We start from the raw sequence: 26,403 nt of genomic DNA on the forward strand, positions 1-26,403 counted from the left end.
TTTGGACGTTTTGTTTTTGGTTTTTTTTTTTACATCGTTTTCCTTGTGGACTGTCATATTTTTAACCCTTTAAATGCCATGTTTGTAATGTAAACAAACCATATTTTTGATGCAAAAAAACATTTTTTTTCTCTCAATATTCTACATAATAATTGTATTAGTTATTTTCTAGTTTTTCATTCTGTCATATGTCAGTGATTAACACTAACACTGGTTAATATATATTATTATTTTTTTGTGCTTGGCCAAATGTTAAATGCTAAATGTGTCAGTGTGTATTTTGTACTCACTTGGTAAAAGGGTGTTAGTGTAAGAATTTAACATTGTTTATAATGCGATGATTATAGTGGATGGGTCAGAATTGAAAAAAAAAAATCCAACAAAAATGAACAACTTTTGAATTCTGACCTAAAACAAATTGTGAAAAATAAAATGACCTTTAATAACATGAAGTGTAAAGTGTACATAATATGCTCACCTGGGTACCAGAGGGTACTCAGGGTATATTCCTGTTTTCCTGCATGTTTTAATATAATACGTATTATTCTGAAGCGCTGGCGTCTGTTGAAGTTGATGAAATGATACTGGGTTTAACAGTCGAAGCCTCATTTTCCAAACATGTGAAGGGGTTGAAGCGAGTCTGATCTCAGTGGGTTTAACAGGTTTTCTCTGATCCACCGTGTTGTGTTGAACCGTCTCAGCCCTCAGCGCCAACTTCATTATTTTTTGATGGCGGGTCCATTCATTATGCAGCGACGTGGATGCTGCCCTGCTTCGGTCTTAGAAAGGCCACAGACCCACATGGCAGGAAGTTCAGATAAATTCCACTGAAACCAACATCACACATCAAACCGACCACAAAGTCTGGAAAACAGCGGCGTGGTGACGCACTTGCAGCTGCACACACCAGATCTGAGCGCGCTCATTGTGTCTCCACGGAATATACAGCAGAACAAACATGGGCATGGACAACTACGAGTCAGAGATTCTTCTTTTTCACACAAACCAGACAGAGGAAGAAGATGAGGATCTGAACACGGAGACGAGTAGAAGATCACGGACGACACTGAACGCACCATGAATGCACACGAAAACGACAAAAACAAAAAATGAACAAAAACAGCCCAATTAATCAATAAAATAAGCAAAATTAATAAAAAATTAACAAAAATAATAAGCAACAACAGCAAAATAAGACACAAACTGAATGAAACTGAAGAAAACATTACAAAATATGGACATGGAAAAGTAAGCAAAAATAGACTTAAATGGAGTAAAAAAAAAAGAAAAAAAAAAAGAATAGGGTCATTCCATGGCAATTCAACCAATGGTCCCCACATGACCCCCTCAGAAAATTCTGAAAAAACTCACACTTGTTCGCCTACCAGATAAACAAGCACATCCAAAATTTTAATGTCATATCTTTAATAATTTAGGAGATACAGCCCTTTGAAAATAGTTTTTTTTTTTTTTTTTTAATTTTGCAAATTTGCTTTTCAGCCAACTTTGAGGAGCTATATCTCCTTAGGTATTCAAGCCACACTGCTGAAACTTACTGTCTGGGGTGAAATCCCCCTGGAAAGACCATATTTTGCATCAAAATAATTGTAGGTGCCTTCATGTTTGGTCCATGAGACCTTGAAATCAGGCGAAAAGGCTAATTCTTCAAAATGTCCTCTCTCTTCAGGCTTGCACTGTGCCATAATGGATGAATGTGGAGACCTCATTTTTTTTGCATGGATTCTTATGGTCAAGATGCAACAATATACTGCAAAAAGACTACATTTCAATGAGAAGTGTTGCTGTGAGGCAATGAATAAAATGGGTTGATTTCAGTTTTTCACAAAAATACTCTACTTGAGCACCCAAATTACCATGTGGTCAGTTAATGAAAATTTTTAAATTTTACCATGTCTTCATATATGTTTCCAGATGTTGTGCGCAAAATTTTAGCTTTGGGATAGAACTGGTTCTATTTTTAATATTTTTTTTACTGCATGACTATATTTTCTTCAAATTGTATACAAACGTAGGTGTAAATGGCATTTTTAACAGTATAATGGCATTGATTATTGCACAAGTTATGCTAATACTTGAGATATTTGAACTAGGGTGTGGAACTGCATGATAGTTCAGATAGAATAATTATAGATTTCCCAGAACTGGCTCAGGTTGATGGTGTCTGCATTTTGCAGATAAAGTCCACACCTCAACTGTATCAATTCCTTATTATCCTCACTGAGATCACCAATTTTCAGAAAGCCTGTTTGTCTTGATAATGTCTTTCTGTGACATTCATCCTTTAAGATCAATCCAATAACACATTTTTCCTCCATGATGAATAAGTTTGTTCAGGTTTATGAATAGAATTCCCAAAATTAGGCTGGCCAGCATTATAAAAATTCTGGGAAATCTTAGCTACATTTATGTCACTGACCCTGGTGAAATTGGGTCAACTGACCAGCTCCATCCAATTTCCGAGAAGTCTCTACTACAGGCATCAACCTGAGCCAGTTCTAGGAAATCTATAATTATTCTATCTGAACCATCATGCAGTTCCACACCCTAGTTCAAATATCTCAAGTATTAGCATAACTTGTGCAATAATCAATGCCATTATACTGTTAAAAATGCCATTTACACCTACGTTTGTATACAATTTGAAGAAAATATAGTTATGCAGTAAAAAAAAATATTAAAAATAGAACCAATTCTATCTCAAAACTAAAATTTTGTGCCCAACATCTTGAAACATATATGAAGACATGGTAAAAATTTCAAAATTTTCATTAACTAGCCATATGGTAATTTGGGTGCTCAAATAAAGAGTATTTTTGTGAAAAACTGAAATCGATCCATTTTATTCATTGCCTCACAGCAACACTTTTTATTGAAATGTAGTCTTTTTGCCTCATGGACCAAACATGAAGGCACCTACAATTATTTTGACGCAAAATATGATCTTTTCAGGGGGATTTCACCCCAGACAGTAAGTTTCAGCAGTGTGGCTTGAATACCTAAGGAGATATAGCTCCTCAAAGTTGGCCGAAAAGCAAATTTGCAAAATTAAAAAAAACAAAAAAAACCATAAATTTTCAAAAGGCTGTATCTCCTAAACTATTACAGGTATGACATTAAAATTTTGGATGTGCACGTTTATCTGGTAGGTGAACAAGTGTGAGTTTTTTCAGAATTTTCTGAGGGGGTCATGTGGGGCACTTTCTGAAATCTGGTTGATTTGGGATGGAATGACCCAATAAAATAAAAAAATTAACAAAAAGAGCCAAATTTATCAATAAAAGGGACAAAAATGAATAAATAAAAATAACAAAAGTAATAAGCAACAAGAACAAAATAAGTTACAATACCGCTACGAGCGTCATGTGACATTACCATGGCAACACAAATGGCACTGAGTTTAAGAGGCTACGTACTGTGAGTTTCTACCATCATTTTTGTCCAGATCATACTGTCAGTGTCTCCTGATGCTCATGTATCTGACACCGTTTTATTACACAGAAACACCCCAGAATTTCCCCCTGATAAAGTATTCTGGTTCTGGTTCTGATTTGGACTCAAACACTAACAGGATTCACTCAATCACTGTTTAGAAACGTTACCAGTACTTTTCAGTTTCATCTTTTATCTGTTTTTTTAACGTCCGTCTGTCATGTCAGGGTCCAGTTCTAAATAAAACCCACCAAGGCTGAAGTGTGGAATAAAAGTGTGAGTGGACAGAAGGACTGGATGAAGACCAGGTCCAGGCCTGTTTCCACTTGAGCTCCGTTCACAGACTTTCTGTTGCTCTACAAAGAACTGGTGTGTTTTCAGAAGTCGAAAAGAAAAAGAAAGAAAGAAAGAAAGAGGATAAATCAGTCCATGAGCTGCAAGACTTGAAACAAACCCATGGAATGGGTCGGTTTCAGAATGTTCTGCCTCATTTTAAAGAACAAATACAGTAAATGGAACTGCACCAAAAAAATGCTGTCCACTGCTAAGGACATTCCATAGAAAAAAATAAAAATGTATGTGAAATGATTATGCTGTTTCCAATCGAGACATTACCTGAATGTAAAAAAAATACCCAGCCCTTTTACTGGTCCTGGCTCTCAGACGGACACAGGTGAATTATATTCTATCACACAGCTCATTTATTCACTTTTACCTTTAACGTATTAAGTCGCTGGTTGAACTTTTTATTTATTGCATTTGACGGAGATACACATCTGTCATTACAAATTTAGGCAGATTCTGGTGCATTTACAGCTATTTTAATTAATGTGAACTGTTGCAACTGAAAACATCTACAGATAAAAAAAGAAGAATCTCATCATCATTTCGTTTTTGGTCCTGTTTTTCCTTCAGTCCATCAACGTGTTCGATGTTTTATTAAAGTTCTAATGTCCACACATAAGCTTTTGTCTAGATATATGGGAAGTATGTACAGCAGCTTTAAAGTAAATAAATTAATGTGTAGAGTATGTGTGTAAAGTGTGTATTTTGAAATGGCCATATTTGGACATTTCTATATGTGATGCTAAACATTAGTGACTGACACGGTAAAACACACATGATTACATCCATAAAGCCAAGCATGTGTGTTGGCTTCACTTGTTGCCTTTCCATTGGACATCTGCGCAAAACTTTATCAATATTTACTAAATGTCGAAAAAACAGAAGTGTGTAATGTCGGTTTTTCCAAATCACAAATGATTTGTTTATTTATTATCGCGAGATGACAAGAGAAGTCATTCCATGAATATGGCGATGAATATAAATATCGTGTTGATTTACAGATATATTCATTATTATTATATATTACCCCTCTATCCCGTACAACATAAAAAAATGATTCAGTTTCCTGGTGTGTCTACACTTGTTTCTTTTAAAACTCTTCTTCTTCGCTTGTTGAAATGCCTATCAACATCCATTTTTTTTTATTCATGTGACTCTAGTTATGGAAAAAGGTCTTTCCATTGCAGTTTTGGAGGATATACCAATTGCACTACACCCAAAAAAACGCCTCTTGCCAGTGCAAAAACTTTTAATCGAAAAATGAGAGGTTGGTGAAATTGGTGTTTTTCCATTGGGTAAATTTTCATGCACAAGTTAAACTACCGATCAGAAGTTTTAGAACACCCCAATTTTTTCCAGTTTTGTACTGAAATTCAAGCAGTTCAAGTTCAATGAACAGCTTCAAATGGTACAAAGGTAAGCGGTGAACTGCCAGAAGTAAACAAAAAAAGGTAAGGTTAAACAAAACTGAAAAATAATGTACATTTCAGAATTATACAAAAAGGCGAACAAGAAATGGGTTGACAACTTAAAGCAGTTCTGCAGCAATGGAGGTTGATCAAGCCTCGAAAGTTGGTGCTACCAATTCCTACAGGTGTCCCAACGTTTCTGAATTCCTTCCAACCCCCTCTGTCTGCGTAAAAGTAGTGTTGGAACACACTTTGGTACCATACCATTGGGAGCATTATTTGAACAGTGCTGGACTGCAGAAAGTAGTGTGTTACTATAAACATGGCGAGGAAAAGGCAATTAATGATAGAAGAGACACAGACCATCGTAACACTTAAAAATGTAGGTCTGTCCTACACAGAAATTGCCAAGAAAAACCTCAACCTCATGCTGTTATTATCGACAACATTATGATCTGCAGACGTGACTGTGGATGTGCGTCGTCATGGTAACACGTCCAGGTCTCACCAGTTTGTGTTTAGCGTCAGTCAGGTGCGTCTCCTCGTAGCTGTCGTCGTGGGCGGTCCAACTGTACGACACCAGGAAGTGGAGGATGGGCGGGTGGTAGGTGACCTCGGGCCGGGCCCAGCGGACCACCAGGGCACTGCCGTTCACATGTTGGACCTTCATGTTAAAGGGGGCGCTGCTGCACACTAAGAGGAAGAGGAGGAGGAGAAGGAGACGGTTAAGGAGGCAAAGAAGGAGACGGAGAAGAAGACAAAGAAGGAGACAAAGAAGGAGACAGAGAAGAAGACGAAGAAGGAGACAGTTAAGGAGGCAAAGAAGGAGACGGAGAAGAAGACGAAAAAGGAGACGGTTAAGGAGGCAAAGAAGGAGACGGAGAAGAAGACGAAGAAGGAGACAAAGAAGTAGACAGAGAAGAAGACGAAGAAGGAGACGGTTAAGGAGGCAAAGAAGGAGACGGAGAAGAAGAAGAAGAAGAAGACAAAGAAGTAGACAGAGAAGAAGATGAAGAAGGAGACGGTTAAGGAGGCAAAGAAGGAGACGGAGAGAGGGAGATGGAGAAGGAGACAAAGAAGGAGACAGAGAGAAGGAGATGGAGGAGACGAAGATGGAGACAGAGAAGGAGATGGAGAAAGAGACGGAGATGGAGAAGGAGACAGAGAGAAGGAGATCGATCAATCAGTGTTGCTGTGGATTAATTTCAATTAATCACAATTTAAATATCCATTTTTAATCTATATTAATCATGTTTCATTTTGCATGAGCAAACACAATAAGAAAGAAGGGAATATCTGTGCACTTACTGTGTGTATTAAACATCTTCAACAGTTTCAACAAAACAACTGTAAACAACTGTTCCGTCTTGGTTTTTTTGTCCTCATATTTCCATCCAGAGGGCCAACGTGCTGTTTAGTGTCTTCCATCTTTATGGGTTGGTTCTGCTGCCTTTCACTACCGGATCAACTGCACATTTGTTCATGTGTGACGCTAACTCTACTTGGACAAACTGACCCAAATGTGTTGGTAGAGACGTTCAGTCATTCTGTGCTGCAGATGAATTAATTGTGTTAAAACTTTTAATCTGATTAATCATGATGATGGATTAATCTGCGTTTAAAGCATTAATTTTGACAACCCTAATGTATGTATATACACACACACACACATCAGATATGTTCAATACGGTAACTCAAACACAGTAAGCTGGAGTCAAGGAGTCGAATTCCTGAAGTCATCTACGCAACAAACATACAACCACAGACACACAACCACAGACACACAACCTCCAGTGCTTTGTGTATGATCTCAGTTTGTCATCTCATCTCCATCCTAACTCTGTGTTTAAGGTGCACATGCAGGTAACGACCACTAGATGTCTCTGTTTGACCAGTGTCAACCTCACAGTTCATTTAGTACCTTTGGAGACAATGCACATAATCAAACTGAACTAAACTAAAAATAAACTAAAATAAAATAAATACTCATAACTGAATATGCACTGCTCTGTGGGGGTTTCACTGATGGGATGTTGATAAGGTCAGTGGATTCTCATCCAGACAAATGTACACAGGTCAAAGGTGTTCAGCATCCAAACACAAATTTGTACTTCTGAACCAGATGAGGAGGAATTTGGAGTCTATTATTGTTATGATTATGATGATGATGATGATTATTCTACTTGATGCTGTCCATAAATCAAGAGAAGGCACCAGTGAAAGGGTTTAGGAGGATTTTAAGACCATCTAATTGGAAAAAATAAACCCAATCTCTGAGGTTTCAGAGTTAAATCAAAGTTTCTACAGTTTATTGTGTTTTTATGATGAAAGTTAAAGGCGGACAAATGCACATTTCGGATTGAATAATCTGGATTTTCTTTATCCTTCTAGTTTCCCGCCCACAGAGGTCCTTTAATCACCTAAAGCACATAATATGCACAGCATCACAATAATGTCAGAATGTTTTTCATACACTTTATTTCTAACTTTTTAAAAAATAATTACATTTCATCATTTTGAGCCATAAAAAACAACAACAAATACTTCATAACTGTCATATTTTTTACCCTTTAAATGCCATGTTCGTAATGTAAACGAACCATATTTTTTGATACAATAAACACATTTTTCCAATAAACCACATAAAAATTTGACTTATATTTTTTCATCCTGGCATATGTCAGTGATTAACACCAACATTGGTTAATGTAGATAATTACTTTTTGTGCTAGGTCAAATGTTAAATGCTAAATATGTCAATGTGCATTTTGTACTCACTTGGTAGAAGGGTATTAGTGTAGGAATTTAACATCGTTTACAATGTGATGATTTTGGTGGATGGGTCAGAATTTTAAAAATCAGACAAAAATGAACAACTTTTGAATTCTGACCTAAAACAAATTGTGTAAAATAATATGACCTTCAATAACATAAAGTACAAAGTGTGCATAATGTGCTCACCTGGATACTGGAAGGTTAAGTACATTGATTAAAAATCACAGTGTGACTTTATTCCCTGATGGTTCAGCCCGACCCAGTTAGAACCATTCCATAAACCCCTGTTGGCCACGCCCATGTGCTGCGTTCAGGTGCACTGTAACTGTAAGTGTTCTCCTGCTGACTGTTGGGTATTACCATCCGACGCCGCACATAACAATCAGAACAAACACTGTATAGTTTTATGTAAATGAGGAGTTAATTCAATGATGAACAGGAGCTGATTGAGAATCACACTCACGTTCAGCTGGAAAACAATTGATTAGTTCAGTCATAAAAAGCTGCTCTGGAGTTTTTCTATTCATAACCTGCACTGGAGCCCCATGTGGTTTAGCATTACTAAAGCCATTAGTCACACACACACACACACACACACACACCACACACACACACACACACACACACACCACACACACACACACACACACACACACAACAGCACCCACACATACAAATACACAACAGACACACAACAGCACACACAGACACATATAGACACACACCTACACACACACCTACACACACACACACACACACACACACACACACACACACACTCAGTGACCTGTATAGTTAACATGTTAAACCAAACTGGACCCAGCGGTGCTGATCCAACACTGAATACTATGAGGAAAATGAACTAATGCAGTATTAGTACTGCAGTAGTAGTAGTACTGTGGTGGTGGTAGTAGGATTAGTATTGTAGTAGTAGTAGTAGTATTGATACTGTGTTCGAAGCGTGTTAAGTTTCACTTCTGGTATCCGGTAGCTACGGAGCACCTCCCCATACCCCCCCCCCCCCCCCCCCCCCCACACACTGGTCTCCTTCACTGTACAGAAAACATATTGAAAATGTATCAAACTGAAGACCACTGTAACGAAAATGTACTGAACAGAATTTATTCTGTACCGTTACACCCCTAATTTAAAGACATGGATGAATCAGCCCGTGTGTGTGTGTGTGTGTGTCTATATCTGTACGTGTGTGTGTATCTGTATATATATATATATATATATATATATATATATATATATATATATATATATATATATATATATATATATATATACACACACACACACACACACACATAAATACATATATGTGTGTGTGTGTATCTGTGTGTGTGTATGTATATATATATATATATATATATATATATATATATATATATATTTTTTTTTTATATATATATATATGTGTGTGTGTGTGTGTGTGTGTGTGTGTGTCTGTATCTGTATGTGTGTCTGCTGTTGTCTAAGGCCTTTGTGTAGCGACAGGTTGATGAACTGATCCTCTTACGGTTTTCATCAAAGCTAAGCGGACCCTCAGCGCACACGCTCACACTGGGGGAGATGAGTGGACGACGCTGACGGATGGAGGCCTTCGGTCCAATCATGCGGCGGCGGAGCGGGGGGGTCAGGGGGTGTGTGGGGTGTGGGGGTTCTGGTAAAACCCACAGAGGACACACTCCACTCCATTAGTAGAGGAGACGATGCCTCCAAGCCTGCGGCAGCTACCGCGGTGATCTATGACACACCCTCGTTGTGGGCGGGCCCCTGGGGTTTTGGCGCTGAAAAGGATCAGATGAACCTCAGCGCCACACAGACCGGCGTTACACTTGACCAGACAGAACACGGAACACATACCAGTCACAGGTAAAAACTGACGTAAACACCGGTGTATATGAAGTAAGACGTACGTTGGACACTGAGATGAAAATTACAGAACACAAAAACCTGCCGTCATGGTTCTGCCTGTGGTTCTCATTGCAGTTCTCTTGGTGGTTCTCATAGTGGTTCTTGTTACAATTCTCCTTGTGGCCCATGTCATGGTTGTGGTTCTTGTGTTCCTTATCGTAGTTCTCATCCTGGTTCTATTGGTACTTCTCTTGGTGGTTCTCCTTGTGGTTCATGTCTTGGTTCTTGTGGTGGTTCTCAACCTGGTTCTAATCATGGCTCTCATTGAGATTTTCGTCATGGTTTTTATGGTTCTTGTGGTGGTTCTCGTTCTCTACGTGATTCTCCTTGTGCTTCTTGTGGTGGTTCTCATTGCGGTTCTCATTGTTTTTCTCCTGGTAGTTCTCTTTGTGGTTTTCATTGTTGGTCTTGTGGTGGTTCTCAACCAGGTTCTCGTGTTGGTTCTTGTCCTGGTTCTCATCATGGCTCTCACTGCGATTCTCGTGGTGGTTCTTGTGGTTCTCATTGTAGTTCTCATCCTGGTTCTTGTTGTGGTTCTTGTGGTTCTCATCGTGGTTCTTGTTGTGGTTCTTGTGGTTCTCATCCTGGTTTTAGTCATGGTTCTTGTGGTTCTCATTGTGGTTCTCATGGTGGTTCTTGTGGTTCTCATCCTGGTTCTCGTCGTGGTTCTTGTGGTTCTCTTGGTGGTTCCCGGATCACTGAGGACATGTTTTATAATCGTCCTCCTCTTCAGTGCCTGGAGGACGCTGAATTGAGGAGCTCTTGCTGCTGCTCTGGTGCCGTCGGTTCTACTCAAGTGGTTCTCCTGTGGTACTCGTCTGGTTCTCCTGTGGTACTCATCTGGTTCTCCTGTGGTACTCGTGTGGTACTCGTGTGCTTTTGTACGACTATCATTTGTTGACCTCCAGACGACCCCGTCGCTGTCGCATATCTTAACCCACACCTCCAACGCAATCACACACAAAACCAACGCACAAAGAAGAACATCCACTTATGAAACAAGTGTCCAAAAACAGGCCGTTCACTAATTAAAACACATGATATTGTCAAGAGGAAAATCAGGGGTTTTATTCAGTGGAACTGGTCTGGATTATTCTATAAATGACACATAATCACCTCAGACTCTGAAATAAGAGGAAAATACAACCATACGCTAAAACACTGGATCCATCAAATACAGAAAAATGTGTTTTGTGTGAAAACACACGGACTGATTTTTATTGTATTTATCTGATAAACATCTCAGTTAAATAGAGTTATGTATTATAAACCATTTGGACAAAAGTTTGTGGACACTTCATATCTACAGTTGTAAGACGTCCTGTTCATGATGATCTGACATTGAAACATCAATATGTCTTTCAAGTTTAATGGTAGATTTTTCTTCCTCAGTGAGATGTGAAGAAAGTAGATGGTTAGTTGTGGTAGAAAATTATTATTTACAGTCAGAGCACGAAAAATATTTTACAAATTTACAGGAAGAACATTTAAAATCAGAGTCATGGATAAAAAAAAACAATCTCAATGTTGAGAGAAATTAAGTTTGTCATTATTGTTTTATGTCCCAGACCCCTGTTAAAAAGAAACACCTGAATTAAATGTGTCCACATACTTTTCTCCATATTGTGGATGTGTTTATCAAACGCTAACGCAGTCATTTTATTCAGTTTCTGTATACAATCACAGCTGCTGAACACCTCTTTTACCTTTCCAACTAAAATATTCCATTCTCCAACAACGTTTGATGATGTTTGTTGATGTCAGACCTAAAGTCAGATAAAAACGTCACTTTGGTTTTCATCTTTTATACATTAAATAAAGACTCGACGGCGAACAGTGCTTTAACTCAGTCCAATCCCTTTAAAACTTCTCTTTTTACAACTGCAGTCAAATAAACATGACTTTATATTAAAGTGTTTGAAGATAAGACTGTTCTAGCACAACTGGTAAAGTGTAACTGAGCAGTAAAGGTATGATAATAAATGTTCTGTTCACAGAAGATTCAGAAGCTCCACTAAATACTCATTTATCTTCTGGACAGGCTGAATATGTGACAGTAAACCCAGCAGTACGCTTAATTTTATCTGCAAAAAGAAGATAGAACTGTGTCCACCAGATTATTCGGAGCCACAGAATTAGAATAAAGCAGACGCTCTGAGGTTTGTTAAAGGAAAATTACACGATTCAAGTTAAAAAATAAAGTGTATGAACAGAAAAAATCTCAATGAACTCAAAGAACTGAAAGAACTCAGACGTAGATATCAGTCATTTCATGTATAACGACATGAGTATTGTTCATTAAACAGAGAAAAAAACGATGCAGTTTGTGTTAAAATGTATGAAACATCTTAAAATAACTTATTGGACGTGTTATGAGGTAGATCGGCCACTGGGGGCATAATCACACAGTGAGTAATGGCCCGTTTCTCAATACCAAGTTTGCAGAATACGGTCTTGCAAACTCGGCAAGTACGGTCTTGGTCAGAATGGTCCCAGAGAATGGACTTCCTAAGAACACCAGTCTGTCTGTAGTTGAACAGCTGGTACTTGTGAACTGTCCTCCCTGTCTCTGCTGTATTTCTGTCATCGGATTCATAACATATTTCCCTCAAATCACCACAATGTCACTCGATTTGATTTCAATACATTTATACTAATGTTTACATGTCATTTATACATTTTCTATATTTTTCAAAACTGGAACAAATTTTGTTGAATCCCATATGATAATAAAGATCTATTTCTTACTATTGTGCCTCTGGCACGTGTTCTAACATAATATCACATTATCTCGTTGCAGTCTTCTAGTCAAAAAACATTTTTGAATTAAGTTTTTACAGAAACCGTTGTAACATTTCAAAGTGTCCTGGCTAGGGCACATATCAGCAGTTCACCACCTCACCACGGGGGTTCCCCAAGGCTCTGTGTTGGGCCCCCTCCTTTTTGCCATATACACCACCTCACTCGGTCAGATCATCCACTCACACGGCTTCTCATATCATTGCTATGCTGATGATACCCAGCTCTATCTGGCATTCCCACCTGATGACTCCACAGTCTCAGCGCGGATCTCAGATTGTCTCTCTGACATATCTGCATGGATGAAAGCCCATCACCTTCAGCTGAACCTGTCCAAAACTGAACTGCTGGTCTTCCCAGCTAAGCCAACCATACAGCAGGACATCTCCATTAGTATTGACTCCATACCTCTGGCTCCTACCAGTGTAGTACGTAACCTGGGAGTCATGATTGATAATCAGTTGACCTTCATGTTGCTTCTGTCACCCGATCATGCCGTTTCACTCTGTTCAACCTAAGAAAGATCAGGCCATACCTAACTGAACAGGCCACCCAGCTCCTGGTGCAGACTACGGTTATCTCCCGCCTTGACTACTGCAATGCTCTTCTAACAGGCCTCCCAGCTTGTGTTGTCAGACCACTACAGATGGTCCAGAATGCAGCAGTGCGTCTGGTCTTCAATCAGCCTAAAAGGGCACATGTCACCCCATTACTCATTGAGTTACACTGGCTACCCATAGCTGCCCGCATCAAATTCAAATCTTTATTCCTAGCCTACAAAATTCTCAGTGGGTCTGCTCCTGTCTACTTAGGTGCACTGATAAAAGCTTATGTTGCCCCACGACCACTCCGCTCATCTGGGGAATGTAGTCTGGTGGTCCCCAGACCTTGCACAAGACAATCCAGGCTCTTTTCATGGGTCGTTCCACGTTGGTGGAACGCCCTACCAAGTGCTACAAGAACAGAGGCATCCCTGCCTATCTTCAAGAAGCTCCTGAAGACCCAGCTCTTCCGAGAGCACCTCCTATCCTAACACTTTCAAACATTCCATTTTAAATATTCTAATAGGGTTTTTCCCAGGATTATCACAGATTCTTCCAGGATTATTTCTGGACCTGCTGCGGTGGTCCTGCCTCTTCCCTGCCCTCATCATCACCACTCACTTATCCTCAACTGCCTCCATGTGTCTCCCCCTACTCCCCCCTTCTCCCCCAGTCTCTATCTCTATCACTCTCTCTTTTTCTCTTTCTTTACCCTCACTCTTTAACCCCAACTGGTTAAGGCAGACGGCCATCCTCCAGGAGTCTGGGTCTGCTCGAGGTTTCTGCTGTTAAAGGGAAGTTTTTCCTCGCCACTGTCACCAGTCACAAGTGTTTGCTCCTGGAGGATTCTGTTGGGTTTCTGTAAATTGGCTTAGAGTCTGGTTTTGACCAACTCTATATATAAAGTGTCATGAGATAACTTTTTTTGTGATCTGGCATTATATAAATAAAATTTGATTGATTGAGTGATTTAATTGGTTTTCCCCTGTAAGTCGCTTTGGAAAAAAGCGTCTGCCAAATGCATAAACATAAACATTCGAGAGTAGTGCAAACTGCATCTTGGGATATTTGCCAGCCAAGTCTACACGAGTCACCAACCAGTGCATCCTTGGTTTAAGCTAGCTGACATGATCAACATCCGGGTATTCCAGATGTTCTTGGTTTATGCAAACTTTCAAATGGAAAAGTACTTGGGGCGTGAATGATGGCATTTTACGAGAACACGAGAACGGAAAAACAGACAAGAATGCATATTGAGAAACGGTTATGGACTAGTTTCACCAAAGAACACATGACCGTTCACTGGAGTCACTTCCTGTTTCTTCAAGCCCCGCCCCTTTAGGAGACCATCATCAGATCTACTCACATTCATTTTAAAGGTAGAACTAAATGTGACTGCACAGATTTTAACCGATTATTTCACCTTGAAGCTGCATATGCCTTTTGTCACCATTTGGACTGATGGAGTCAACTTCGAAGTTGTTCACCATGAGGGAAGTGATTCAGGTGCATAATCACAGAATGACTAACAGATTTGTGATACTTGGGCTATGACCCGGGTTTTACAGATCTGATGAAAAATTGGTGACGAAAGCCATACGCAGATTGAAGTGAATATTTGACCAAATTTCCACAAGATGGAAACTTTGAAATCAACTGATAAACCACGAGGAACAAAAAATCAACGGATGACAAACAGAAACAATAAAAACTATCAGACACTCAGACTTTTCACACTCACTAGTTCATGTAAAAATATCAGAACGTGAAAATAAAATTCAAAAATAAGAGTTACATAGATGGTTTATTGGGTGACATGAGTCTGGACATGAAAACCAAAATGAAGAAAATGGAATTTGTCAGTTTCTGCTTCAGAAAACATCTTACAACAAAAACATAAAACAGGGAAAAACATTGATAGAAAAATCATGTAAAATTATGTAAAATAATATTTACTACCTGTAAAACTAAAATGATAAAAAATGTCTTATTTTATTCAGATGTTACGAATAAACTTTTATTCATCAACATGACGCTGTCAACACCTCTGGCCACGCCCACTTTGGAGACAGGAAGTAAAACCCTTGACGTCACTGGTTGAAGTTAACAGTGATGCGTCTTTGTACATAGAGGATCTTTATTTTGTGTCATTAACTCTTTCCATCCTTAGATCTTTGACAGTTTCAGGTGAGTTTGTGTCGTGTGCAGGCACATATGATGGGATGTCGTCAGTCTGGAATTCGTTGTAAAACTACTGTGTTGTGAATTCCATGATTATATCCAAGTGAATCCAGACTAAATAAATATTACTGATCCTCTGTTAAATCACAGTTCATTTCTCCTCAGTCTGATACATTGATGGTAAAATAAACTATAAAAAACACCCTGCACTTAAGTGCACAATAAACCTAAAAAAACAAACAAACAAACCCTAGAATGAAGCAAAAAGAGTTGTGATGGCTTTGGATATTCTTAACATTTCTAAGTTTCACCCACAAATACTTTTGTGTCAGTTCCCAAATTAATTTTTCTAAATATTTAACCTTTTGTAAGTGATTTATCACCATTTATTCTAATATTATCCTCTGTATTTTGCATTTTTCAGTGTGAATCCTACATATTGTACATTTAGTTCACTAATCATGTAGATGTTATATCAAAAAACAGAAAACTAAAGAAAAAGTGACTTTTCCAGTAAAATATGTCTTTAATTGAACATAAAAACAAGTGTGTACAACCTTATTTTGTCAATTTTCATTCTCTTATTTGTTTGTTTGTTTCATTATCTTATTCTTCAATTTTGTTTATTAAAGAGTTTACATCAATGAATGTCATGTGTGATTCTCTTTGAACCGTGTTGTTAAAATGTGAGGGCTCATCTGGGATTCATACAGGTTAAGGTATTGTTCACTCACTTCTGTTTTTCATTTTACATGTATTGATAGGATTAGTGGATCAACAGGTATTAATCAGTTTAAAACAGTAGATGGTTTAGTTTGACAGTGGATGTTTGGGTCTTTATGGGTTAATTTACCTGAGTTTAACTGAGTTAAATGATGAAAAATGAACAATCTCCTGACGGTGACAGTGATATTTATTGCTGATAAGAGATTAGTGACATTCTTATTATTCACGTCTCCTGTGAAACGTGGAGCTCAAATCGTTTCCTGTTGTTATTTTCAGGTTTCACAATTATTCACATTTAAAGGTGGAGTCGGTTCCATCTCCTGTATTTTGGGGTTTTTTTGTCTCTGGGTGTACAGATGTGAGTGTAGAAGAGATTCCCAGACACAAACAAATTACCCACAGATCTGTTTCTGAGTCACACAGCGTTCAACAAACACAATACCAGCGTCTTTTGTAAAAAGGAGCAAATGTCAGCGTGGTGGTGTTTTCCTGTGTTTTCCTGTGTCGATGCGTCTATCCATCATCCCGGCTCCGTTAATGGGAGGCTGCCACTCATCCACGGACCCCAAAGCAAACCAGCCATCATGGATGATGGGAAACAATCACTAGCAAGGTGTTCTGGCGGCGCCACGGAAAAATGGAATAAATTAGCAGAGGGAGGCGCACTGGAAGGAAAAGAGCTGCTGAATACAGTGAATAGGCTTCTGTTCAACAGACGGTATTGTCCAGGTTTAACAGTGATTCAGACTGAACCACAGCCACGCCGATGCTGGACGGAGCTGTGAACGCATCAGCGGGAGGTGGATATGCCGTTAAAGCCAACACGACACTTTATTTGATGAAACCATCTGTATAGAATAGGAATAGAAACTAGAAACTTTCCAAAGTTAAAGACGAAGTATAAAGTATAAAAAAAGACATTATCTCCACCTTCACATGGATTTAACCACCAGTGTCCTCAAATATCCCAACAGGCAGTGATTAAAAACAACTACAGATGTAATTAAATGTAAAAAAACAACATGAGTGATCGAAATCATTTAACCTATAAAGACCCAGCGCTACTTTTGTGTCAATTTCCAAATGAAATTTGCTCTATATCTAACCTCTCTTAAGTGATTTGTCATCATTTATTATAATATCTTCCATATTTTACATTTTTTGTCAGTATAAATCAGGCATTTTTCTGTATTTAACTCACTCATCATGTAGATGTTCATAAAAGCTTAGATTAAAGTTGAGGGTTATTATATCAAAAACAGAGAACACTGCAGAAAAAGTGACTTTTTCAGTAAAATATATCATTAACTGAACATAAACCAAGCATTTCCATCCACTGTCATTGATCAAACCCTATGAGTTTTACTGGTGAATCAATGTTGTACAAGATGACAGTGTTTCCACAGCAACTACCGAGCCTCTGAACATCCAAATGGGTCACATCTGATGACCTTGAAAAGATAAACTGCATTTTACATAAATTATTTACATGTATTGTTGGATTAGTGGATGAACAGGCATTAAACATTTTAGATAAGTAGATGGTTTTTAGTTGGTGATTGATGTCTGGGTCTTTGTGGGTTAACTACATCTTATTGGACACTTGGCCACTAGAATAGTCAAACTCATTTTAGTTCAGGTTCCACATTCAGCCCAGTGAGACCAAACCAGGAAAATAACACCATAATATAACCAAGAAATAATCCAGCCTTTTCTCTTTGTTTTTGTGTGAAAAAAGTAAAATTACAAGATGAAAATGTTCATAACCTGAAAAATTATGAACAACCTGAAATATATTAAGAAACTAAGTATAATTTCAACATGATTACGTCTCAGCTTATTAACAACTTAAATATCACCGTGGATCTCAAAATATACAAAACATTTAGTAACAGGCAGAATACTGGTCAAATTACACTTATGTTTCTTAAAACATTTCATGTGCATATTCGTTCATGTTATTCACATTTAATTGTGAATGGATAGTTTGTAAATGTAAACATTTTCAAGTAACACTTGTCATTATTTATAGGTTATTACACTATTATTTTACTTGGGTTCAACACCTTTGACTATCCATATCTTCAGTGTCATTTTTTGCACTGCAGGCCGGATTGGATCTTTTTGTGGCCAGTTTTGGCCCACGAGCCATATGTTTGACACCCCTGTATTAGAAGATGCAAAAAGTGTCGAAAAGATGAGGCCCAGTTTAGAGGAATGAAAAAAATCCCCCAGTGTAACGAAATTAGGCAGAAATTTAGCGATAGTGGCTGTAAATGGATGTAAACATGGATGTAGTGACGGCTCCTCAAAAGTGAAACTCTAAACATGTTGACTCCCTCTGGTGGCTGGCTGCGGTACAGGCCATAAGCCCCGCCCCCTGTTTGGTATTCCATAAGACTATGTGAGTCTTAACTGTCTATGATGTGAGCTTTTTCTTCCCTTTGTTTAATGCTAATTAACTGTTAGCATTAGCTGTAAATAACCATGATCAAAACATCTCACAAATGTCATAGCACCCCCTTGTGAAGCTACAATGCTAATGCTAAGATAATGCTAGAGATGACATTAGGATTTCCTGAATTTAAATGTCCACATGGGTAAAAAAAAAAAAAAAATCTGTCTAGTGATCTTTAGTAACACAGGACACGGTGTAGAGATGGATCAGAAGCCAAAACACATAAAAGAAAAGTGTCAGTAAGGATGAAATTACAGAAATTACAATGCTATTGTTGAGGTGCTCATCAAGGGATTTTGTCATGAGCTTGCTTTGCATGTAAAATATTAATTAAAAATGGGTTGTTTTTTCAGTACAACTTGATCTGGTCGAGGTTCACAACATTATGGGTTCAGAAAATGATGGAAATAAATGCAGTGATGTTGTAGAAGGTGATCAAAATGATGAATCCACGTCATAACCAAAAGCAAAGACACTATGTTCTGACCTGTGATGCTAAAATCTGCATCATAGAATAGATTTTCTACACAGGTGAGGATCAGATGCAGACGCTTAAAGCATCCAAATCCAGATTAATTAAACGGCCATGACATCGTTAACAGGCGACAGATTCACCAGTGAATCAACTCCACGTCTCTGGACAGAACATGTGCTTTCATACAACACACGTCTCCTGTTCTTCCATTGGTTTTCTGTCTAAATGCAGACACTGTGCTGCAGTTTTTTGTTCCTGCTTGTGTTTTATGTCTATTGTTTCCTGAGCTCCAACTCTCCACATTGTGCCTTTTTCCCAGCAGTCCCTGCTCCTCTTCTGCATTTCCTCTGCCAGCCTCATAGATCTGCTTACAGCGAACATGTCCCACTGCAGCGCTCAAGGACACGCTGCACGCCAAAACACACACACACGCACACATGTACGCACAGATATATGTACACATACACACAATACATACACACATACACATACGTATATATGCATACACACTACACGTACATTATCCTGCATACAGCATCCTTCATCCTCACTTCATCCTCATCCTCATCCTTCATCCTCATGTCTATCCTCATTTCTTATCCTTATCCTTCAGCCTCATCTCTATCCTCATTCCTTATCCTTATCCTTATCCTCATCCTCATCCTTCATCCTCATCTCTACCCTCATTCCTTATCCTTATCCTCATCCTTCAGCCTCATCTCTATGCTCATTCCTATCCTCCTTCCTTAACCGTTATCCTCATCCTCATCTCTATCCTCATTCCTTATCCTCATCTTCATCTTTATCCTCAATCCTCATCTTTCATCCTCATGCTTCATCTTCATCCCTTATCCTTCATCCTCAGCTTTATCCTCATCGCTTATCCTTCATCCTTTATCCTTCAAACTTCATCTCTATCCTCATTCCTTATCCTTCATCCTCAGTCCTCATGCTTCATCTTCATCCTCAGCTTTATCCTCATCCCTTACCCTCTTCTTTCATCATTCATCCTTCGTCCTCATCCTCATCCTCATCCAATGTTGGTGTATACATGGAGGTGATGCCCTCATCTCCTTGTCGACCATATGGATGGGGGGGTATGGCGGTGTGTGTGTGTGGGGGAACAAACCCTGCCAGGCCAGTTGACACAGCGCAGATGCTCAACCACATACCGACACACACACACACACACACACACACACACACACACACACACACACACACACACACACACAGACTGCGCCATGAGTGCTGTTGTTGCAGTGGTAATGAGGCGGGGGCGGGTGGACGGCTGATGCCCCTCCCACCACCGTATGTTGGGGGAGTTTCCACCCAGAGCCGTCCCAGACCACACGCCGACAGACACCAACCGTGTTCCTCTGGGCGTCACGGCAACACAATACACCCCTCATTTATTAATATTAAGAAATGTCACCGCAGAGGAATAATGTGAGAACGGCGGCATGGTGTGGGAGGAAAATTCAATTAAACAACGGGTAAATGTGAACCAGAACAACAACGATTACATCAGTGGAACGTCTACCAAACAAACAGTCTGTCTTGGATATTTATGAATAAACTCAGAGCTGCAGTATTTATGATCAGCCTCGTTTTGAAACTCACTGTACAGCAACAAACCTGGATGTTTTGGAAAATTTAAGAAGAAACCAGTGATATTAAATGCACGGTGACTCATATTTCAGTGTAAGCATATGATATGTTCCATGTTACTTCTGATCATTTGTTTTGTAAATTCACATGCAGGTGTAAGTCATGCTTTAGTAATCGCAGACATGGATCTTATGGAGGAAAATAACATGTTGAGAATCATGAAGTCAAACACATGAACTTAAACTACTGTAAAAATGTGCTTCCATTTGACATGTTTGACCTGTTCCTCTGTTACATCCCAGTGTTTCCTAATTTTGGTTGTATTTTATCTCTAAACATCACGACCATCGTCTAATTTCATCATTTACATCATTAGTGAGATTTGCAGTGACTTGACTGATTTCCCAATTTGACAGTTTTGGAGAAACTAATCACATCAGTCTGGAGGAAATGTCATGCTAACTGTCCTTGAACGCATCATTTATTAATCTCAAACCTCTTTTATTGATAGAACCAGATATCGCATTTATTTATATGTACAAAAGTCATGTGTTTGTCTCAATCCTCAATGAGAATTTCAATCTATTACGTAAAGATAGAAAATAATCTGTCATAAAAACATTGAATCTAAAGCCACAAATAAATCATCTGTAACTGTAAAATGTGACTTCTGCAAAATAATTAAATATGACATAATTGAGAAACTGAGGATTGAAAAATCAGTTGTTTTAGTAAACAAAATAAATATGATAAAGATTCATAGTTATAGTTGTGCTTAAGCTCTGACAGTAATACACTAATAACTAGGGATGTAAACAATTAATGGACTAACAATTAATTGTTGATAAGAATTTGCTCGATTAAATTATTAATTGTCGGTTAATTGCCCTTTTCCGCCCGTCCACACCTGTCCAAAGGCTGCCGGTTTGTTGCGACGCTGCGGCTGGGATAGCCGGTCATTGAACCGGATCATGGCGTTGATGAGTTAGAATGTCTGCATGGACATGGTGGAGCCAAACACAGACCGGCCCGTCTATTTGTAGGAGTGGTGCACCCCCAAATAAATACACGCACAAATGCGGGGTCGGTATCGGAGCGTTTTCCCTGGAGGTTGGTGTAGTCTACAGTCAGTGAAAAGTTTCACTTTCACTTCTGTGGGGGCACGGACTGCACCGTACCCCCATAGTATTGGAAGTAGGACAGAAAGCAACCAACACACACGCATCCCCCGGCCGTACTGCGTACGTGCGAGTACCCCCCCGACGAAACGCACGCGCACCCCCACACACACCGGCGAAATGCACGCGTGTGGACACCCCCCATTACACACCGCTACATCAACAGATGAATTCCACAGGAAACACTGACTGTATCTAATAGTTCAATAAATCAATCATTAAGGAATATGACATGCTTTTTTCATGAAGTGTATAATCAATAATTAGCTTTTATTCTTCTAGATGGTCTTGAAAAAGAAATTCAGGTTCTCAGGAAAATCGCCGCTTATCAATTAACCATTAATCAATCGATAAGGGCAACCAACTAACGATTAATGAATTAATTGATAATTTACATCCCTACTAATAACTATTGTTGACTGACCACATGCATGTCCATCCACATGTTTCTATTTTCATGTTGAATTTCTGCATGAAAAACCTGGAAATGTGGAAAATTAGACCAAAACTTAAAATTCAATCAATGAGATGGAAAGTCCGTGTATGAGTAAAACATAAATGTGAATAAGATACAGACACATCTTAATCATTGTGTTTATGTGTAAAATAATGAGATGCGGCATTGACTGAATAAATCACAAAAATAAGCAGTGGTGAACGCAATCGCGCACAAAAAGGAAATACTAGATAAAGACTTTGGAAGAGTTTGAGTTTAAACTTCTACATCATGATGATAAGAATGAATAACCAAATCTGACTCATTTCACGGCTCTAATGGGTGGAACGGCGTATAAATTAGCATTAATTTGGCCAATTTTCAGAATTTTTGGTTAAAATTTGCTAAATATTTTGGTTTAAATCCTTGTGTTCCAGAGATCTCCATGAATCCAAAGAAAGTATTTAATGATCTGATAATTATTTTAATCTCATATTCTTCAATAAATAAAACTGATTGTGAAAATGGGAATGTGTAACTAGGTCCAGCATTTGGTCTGGACCTGAGGATGTTTCTGCAGAACGGAACCTTTTAAACACAAATAAAACTAAATGTATGGTTTTTAAGAGAAGTTGTCCCCCTAAAGCAGGGGTGTCAAAGTTCAGGGGCTACATCCTCCCAATAAGACGTGAAGTGGGCCAAACCAGTAAAATAATAACATAATAATATATTAAATAATGTCAACTTTTCTCTGTGTTTTAGACTGAAAAAAGTAAAATTACATTATGAAAAGGTTTCTATCTACAAACTATTCTTTAAAAAATATGAGTAACATGAACAGCTATGAAAAAAATGAAATTTATTAAGAAAAATAAGTGCAATTTTACTAATATTCTGTCTCAGTTTATCACTTCCACATGTACATTATAACTTACAGATCACAGTGGATCTACAAATACACACAGCATTTAATAACAGACAGAATATTAATACAATTACACTGACTTCTCTAAATTCATTTCAGGTTGTTCATACTGTATTTGTTCAGATAATTCCCATTTTTTGTTAAAGGATAGATTGCAAATGTAAACATTTTCATGTAATTGTAGTTTTTTACACTAAAACAAAGAGATACGATATGATAGTATTTTACTGGTCTGATCCACTTTAGATCATATTGGTCTGAATGTGGAACCTGAACTATAATAACTGTTAATATCTTCAGTGTAATTTCGGCATTTCACTGATTCATCCCATGGGCCAGATGATTATGTTATGTGGCTCTTATTTGTTTCTTTGTTCAGTTTTGTTCTATCTGGTGTGTTACCTCTTATCCAGGTCGTCATTGGAAATGAAAACTGATTCTCAACTGACCAACCTGGTTAAATATCCTTCCGGTATCCAGGTGAGCTCATTATGCACACTTTACACTTCATGTTATAAAAGGCTATATTATTTTTCAGAATTTGTTTTAGGTCAGCAATAAAAGTTGCTCATGTTTTACATGATTTTTTAAATTCTGACCCATCCACTAAAATCATCACATTGTAAATAATGTTAAATTCCTACACTAACACCCTTCTACCAAGTGAGTACAAAATGCACACTGACACATTTTAGCATTTAACATCTGACCTAGCACAAAAAATAATAATGTATATTAACCGATGTTGGTGTTAATCATTGACATATGACAGGATGAAAAAAAAATATAAACAATACAATTTATATGTAGAATACTGAAGGAAAAAAATGTGTGTGTTATTTGGATCAAAAAATATGGTTAGTTACACTAGCGGCATTGTACCAGTGGTTTCATTGTATGATAGCGCCCTCCTGTGGTGGAACAGTGGCATTGCATCCGTACATCCTCCCGTGCTGCAACACACGTCGGACACACGTCGGACAAAGACGTGCCGGACAAAGACGCGCAGAACGTCCATTATAGTAGGATTCCAAATATGGCATTTAAAGGGTTCAAAATATGATAGTTATTGAGTATTTCGTATTTTTGTTTATGGACCAAGTTGACGAAATTCAAAAATGTATGTTAAAGAAGTTAAGAAACTGCATGAAATTTTTTTGGACATTATGCTACTGTGCAGATTATGCACTTTCAGTGATTTTCAGCAGAAGGACTGCTCTGTGCGCGATACCAAAGGGTTAAAGGATAAACAAATAAAGTAAATAAACCTGAACACGGTGGACTCTGAGTGGTGGTTGGATCTTTTACCTTTGGACGCCTCGGTCCCATACGGCCCGTTGCCGCTGTCTGTCAGGTCCGGCAGCCACGCATCTTTGACCGCCGACTTGAAGATGTGGCGGTTGTCCAGACTCTGGATGGGCCGGAAGTTACTGCGCAGATATTCCACCGACTTGACGTGATCCTGCTGCTCCGTGGTGAAGATCTGGTAGAAGGCCTCCAACTACAGCAGAGGACAAGAACACACAGCTTAGAACCACAAAGAACACACAACCCAGAACCACAAAAAAAGAATACACAACCAAGAACCACAGAGAACCTACAACCTAGAACCACAAACAAAGAACACACAACCTGGAACCCCAAAGAACAGACAACCCAGAACCATACTAAAGAACACACAACCTAGAACTACACATTAAGAACACACAACCCAGAACCATAAAGAACACATAACCTAGAACCACACACAAAGAACACACAACCTAGAACCATAAAGAACACATAACCTAGAACCACAAACAGGGAACACACAACCTGGAACCCCAAAGAACAGACAACCCAGAACCATACTAAAGAACACACAACCTAGAACCACACACAAAGAACACACAACCTAGAACCATAAAGACCACATAACCTAGAACCACAAACAGAGAACACACAACCTGGAACCCCAAAGAACAGACAACCCAGAACCATACTAAAGAACACACAACCTAGAACCAGACACAAAAAACACACAACTCAGAACCACACACAAAGAACATACAACCCAGAACCACAAAGACAACACGGAACCTGGAACCACAAACAAAGAACTCACAACCCAAAACCATACTAAAGAACACACAATCTAGACCAACACACAAAGAACACACAACCTAGAACCACAAAGAACCCAGAACCATACTAAAGAACATACAACCTAGGACCACACACAAAGAACACATACCCAGAACCACACACAAAGAACTCAAAACGTTGAACTACAAAGAACACACAACCCAGAACCCCCAACAGCCGGCGCTCTGTGGGGATTTGGAGGTTCTTTTCCAACTGTGAGACGCCACATTCATTCTTTACAAACTGAACTGAACACAGATCTGTTATTGAAAATATAAATGAGAAAGAATGAAAGTTTAATGATCCCATGGGGAAACTGGGTCACAGCAGCAGCAAAACAAAGCCTTAATACCATTAAAAAACTGAATTTGATATAAAATATTGAAAATAGGGAAATTGTAAACCATGCATATAAGGAATAAATAACAAATCAAAGTACTGTTAAAATAGCTCGAATGTATGACAACAAGTCTGAGATGAAACAACTGGAAAACACTGGAATAATCACTAGTGAAGGCGTTACTAATGTATCTAATTCAGGATAATTAGATTTGATCTTTTTTGGCTCTGTGTCGATGTCTTGGGCTGAAAAATTGACCCAAAGAAAGTGTCAAAACATGCAGTTCCTCAAATGTCCACCAGAAGCTCCAAAAGCGAGTCGATCACTGTAGACCACCACAACTTTACCGTTGAAATAAATGTTTAAAGCCTGTTGGACAAAAGCATTTCACTGCTTTTTATACAGCTCATTCATTCACAGATTCTGTACTGATGATTCACATGTGGAAGCTGCTGTTAGCTGCTCTGTTGCTAAGCTAACAAGTGTCTGCAAAACCTAGAAACTCACAATAACATTAGCAATATTATATTCAATATTCAGTGTAGAGGACTTGATTAATCCTTATCTTTCACAGCTACTCTTTAATTTTCAATTTTGATGTGCACTACTGTCATGAAATGGACAGAGTTTATTTCTGATGTGTACAGCATTTGTGTGTTTTATGCAGGCTTAGTCAGAAATTATTTTGATATGTACAAAATTTGTT

At 38.5% G+C, this 26,403-nt stretch overlaps 1 protein-coding gene across 1 annotated transcript in view; it reads right to left on the minus strand.

Annotated features, from left to right (window-relative positions):
• Window positions 1–26,403, minus strand: part of LOC115419034 (receptor-type tyrosine-protein phosphatase gamma-like) — a 662,327-nt gene that overhangs the window by 67,832 nt on the left and 568,092 nt on the right. The window contains exons 8-9 of the mRNA XM_030133641.1: window positions 24,542–24,734; window positions 5,713–5,897 (exon numbers count right to left, since the gene is read on the minus strand). Of these exons, the coding sequence (XP_029989501.1) occupies window positions 5,713–5,897; window positions 24,542–24,734 (378 nt within the window). The remainder of the gene's footprint in view (window positions 1–5,712; window positions 5,898–24,541; window positions 24,735–26,403) is intronic.

This window comes from Sphaeramia orbicularis, chromosome 5 (assembly GCF_902148855.1).
Source record: "Sphaeramia orbicularis chromosome 5, fSphaOr1.1, whole genome shotgun sequence".
Classification (NCBI taxonomy): Eukaryota; Metazoa; Chordata; class Actinopteri; order Kurtiformes; family Apogonidae; genus Sphaeramia; species Sphaeramia orbicularis.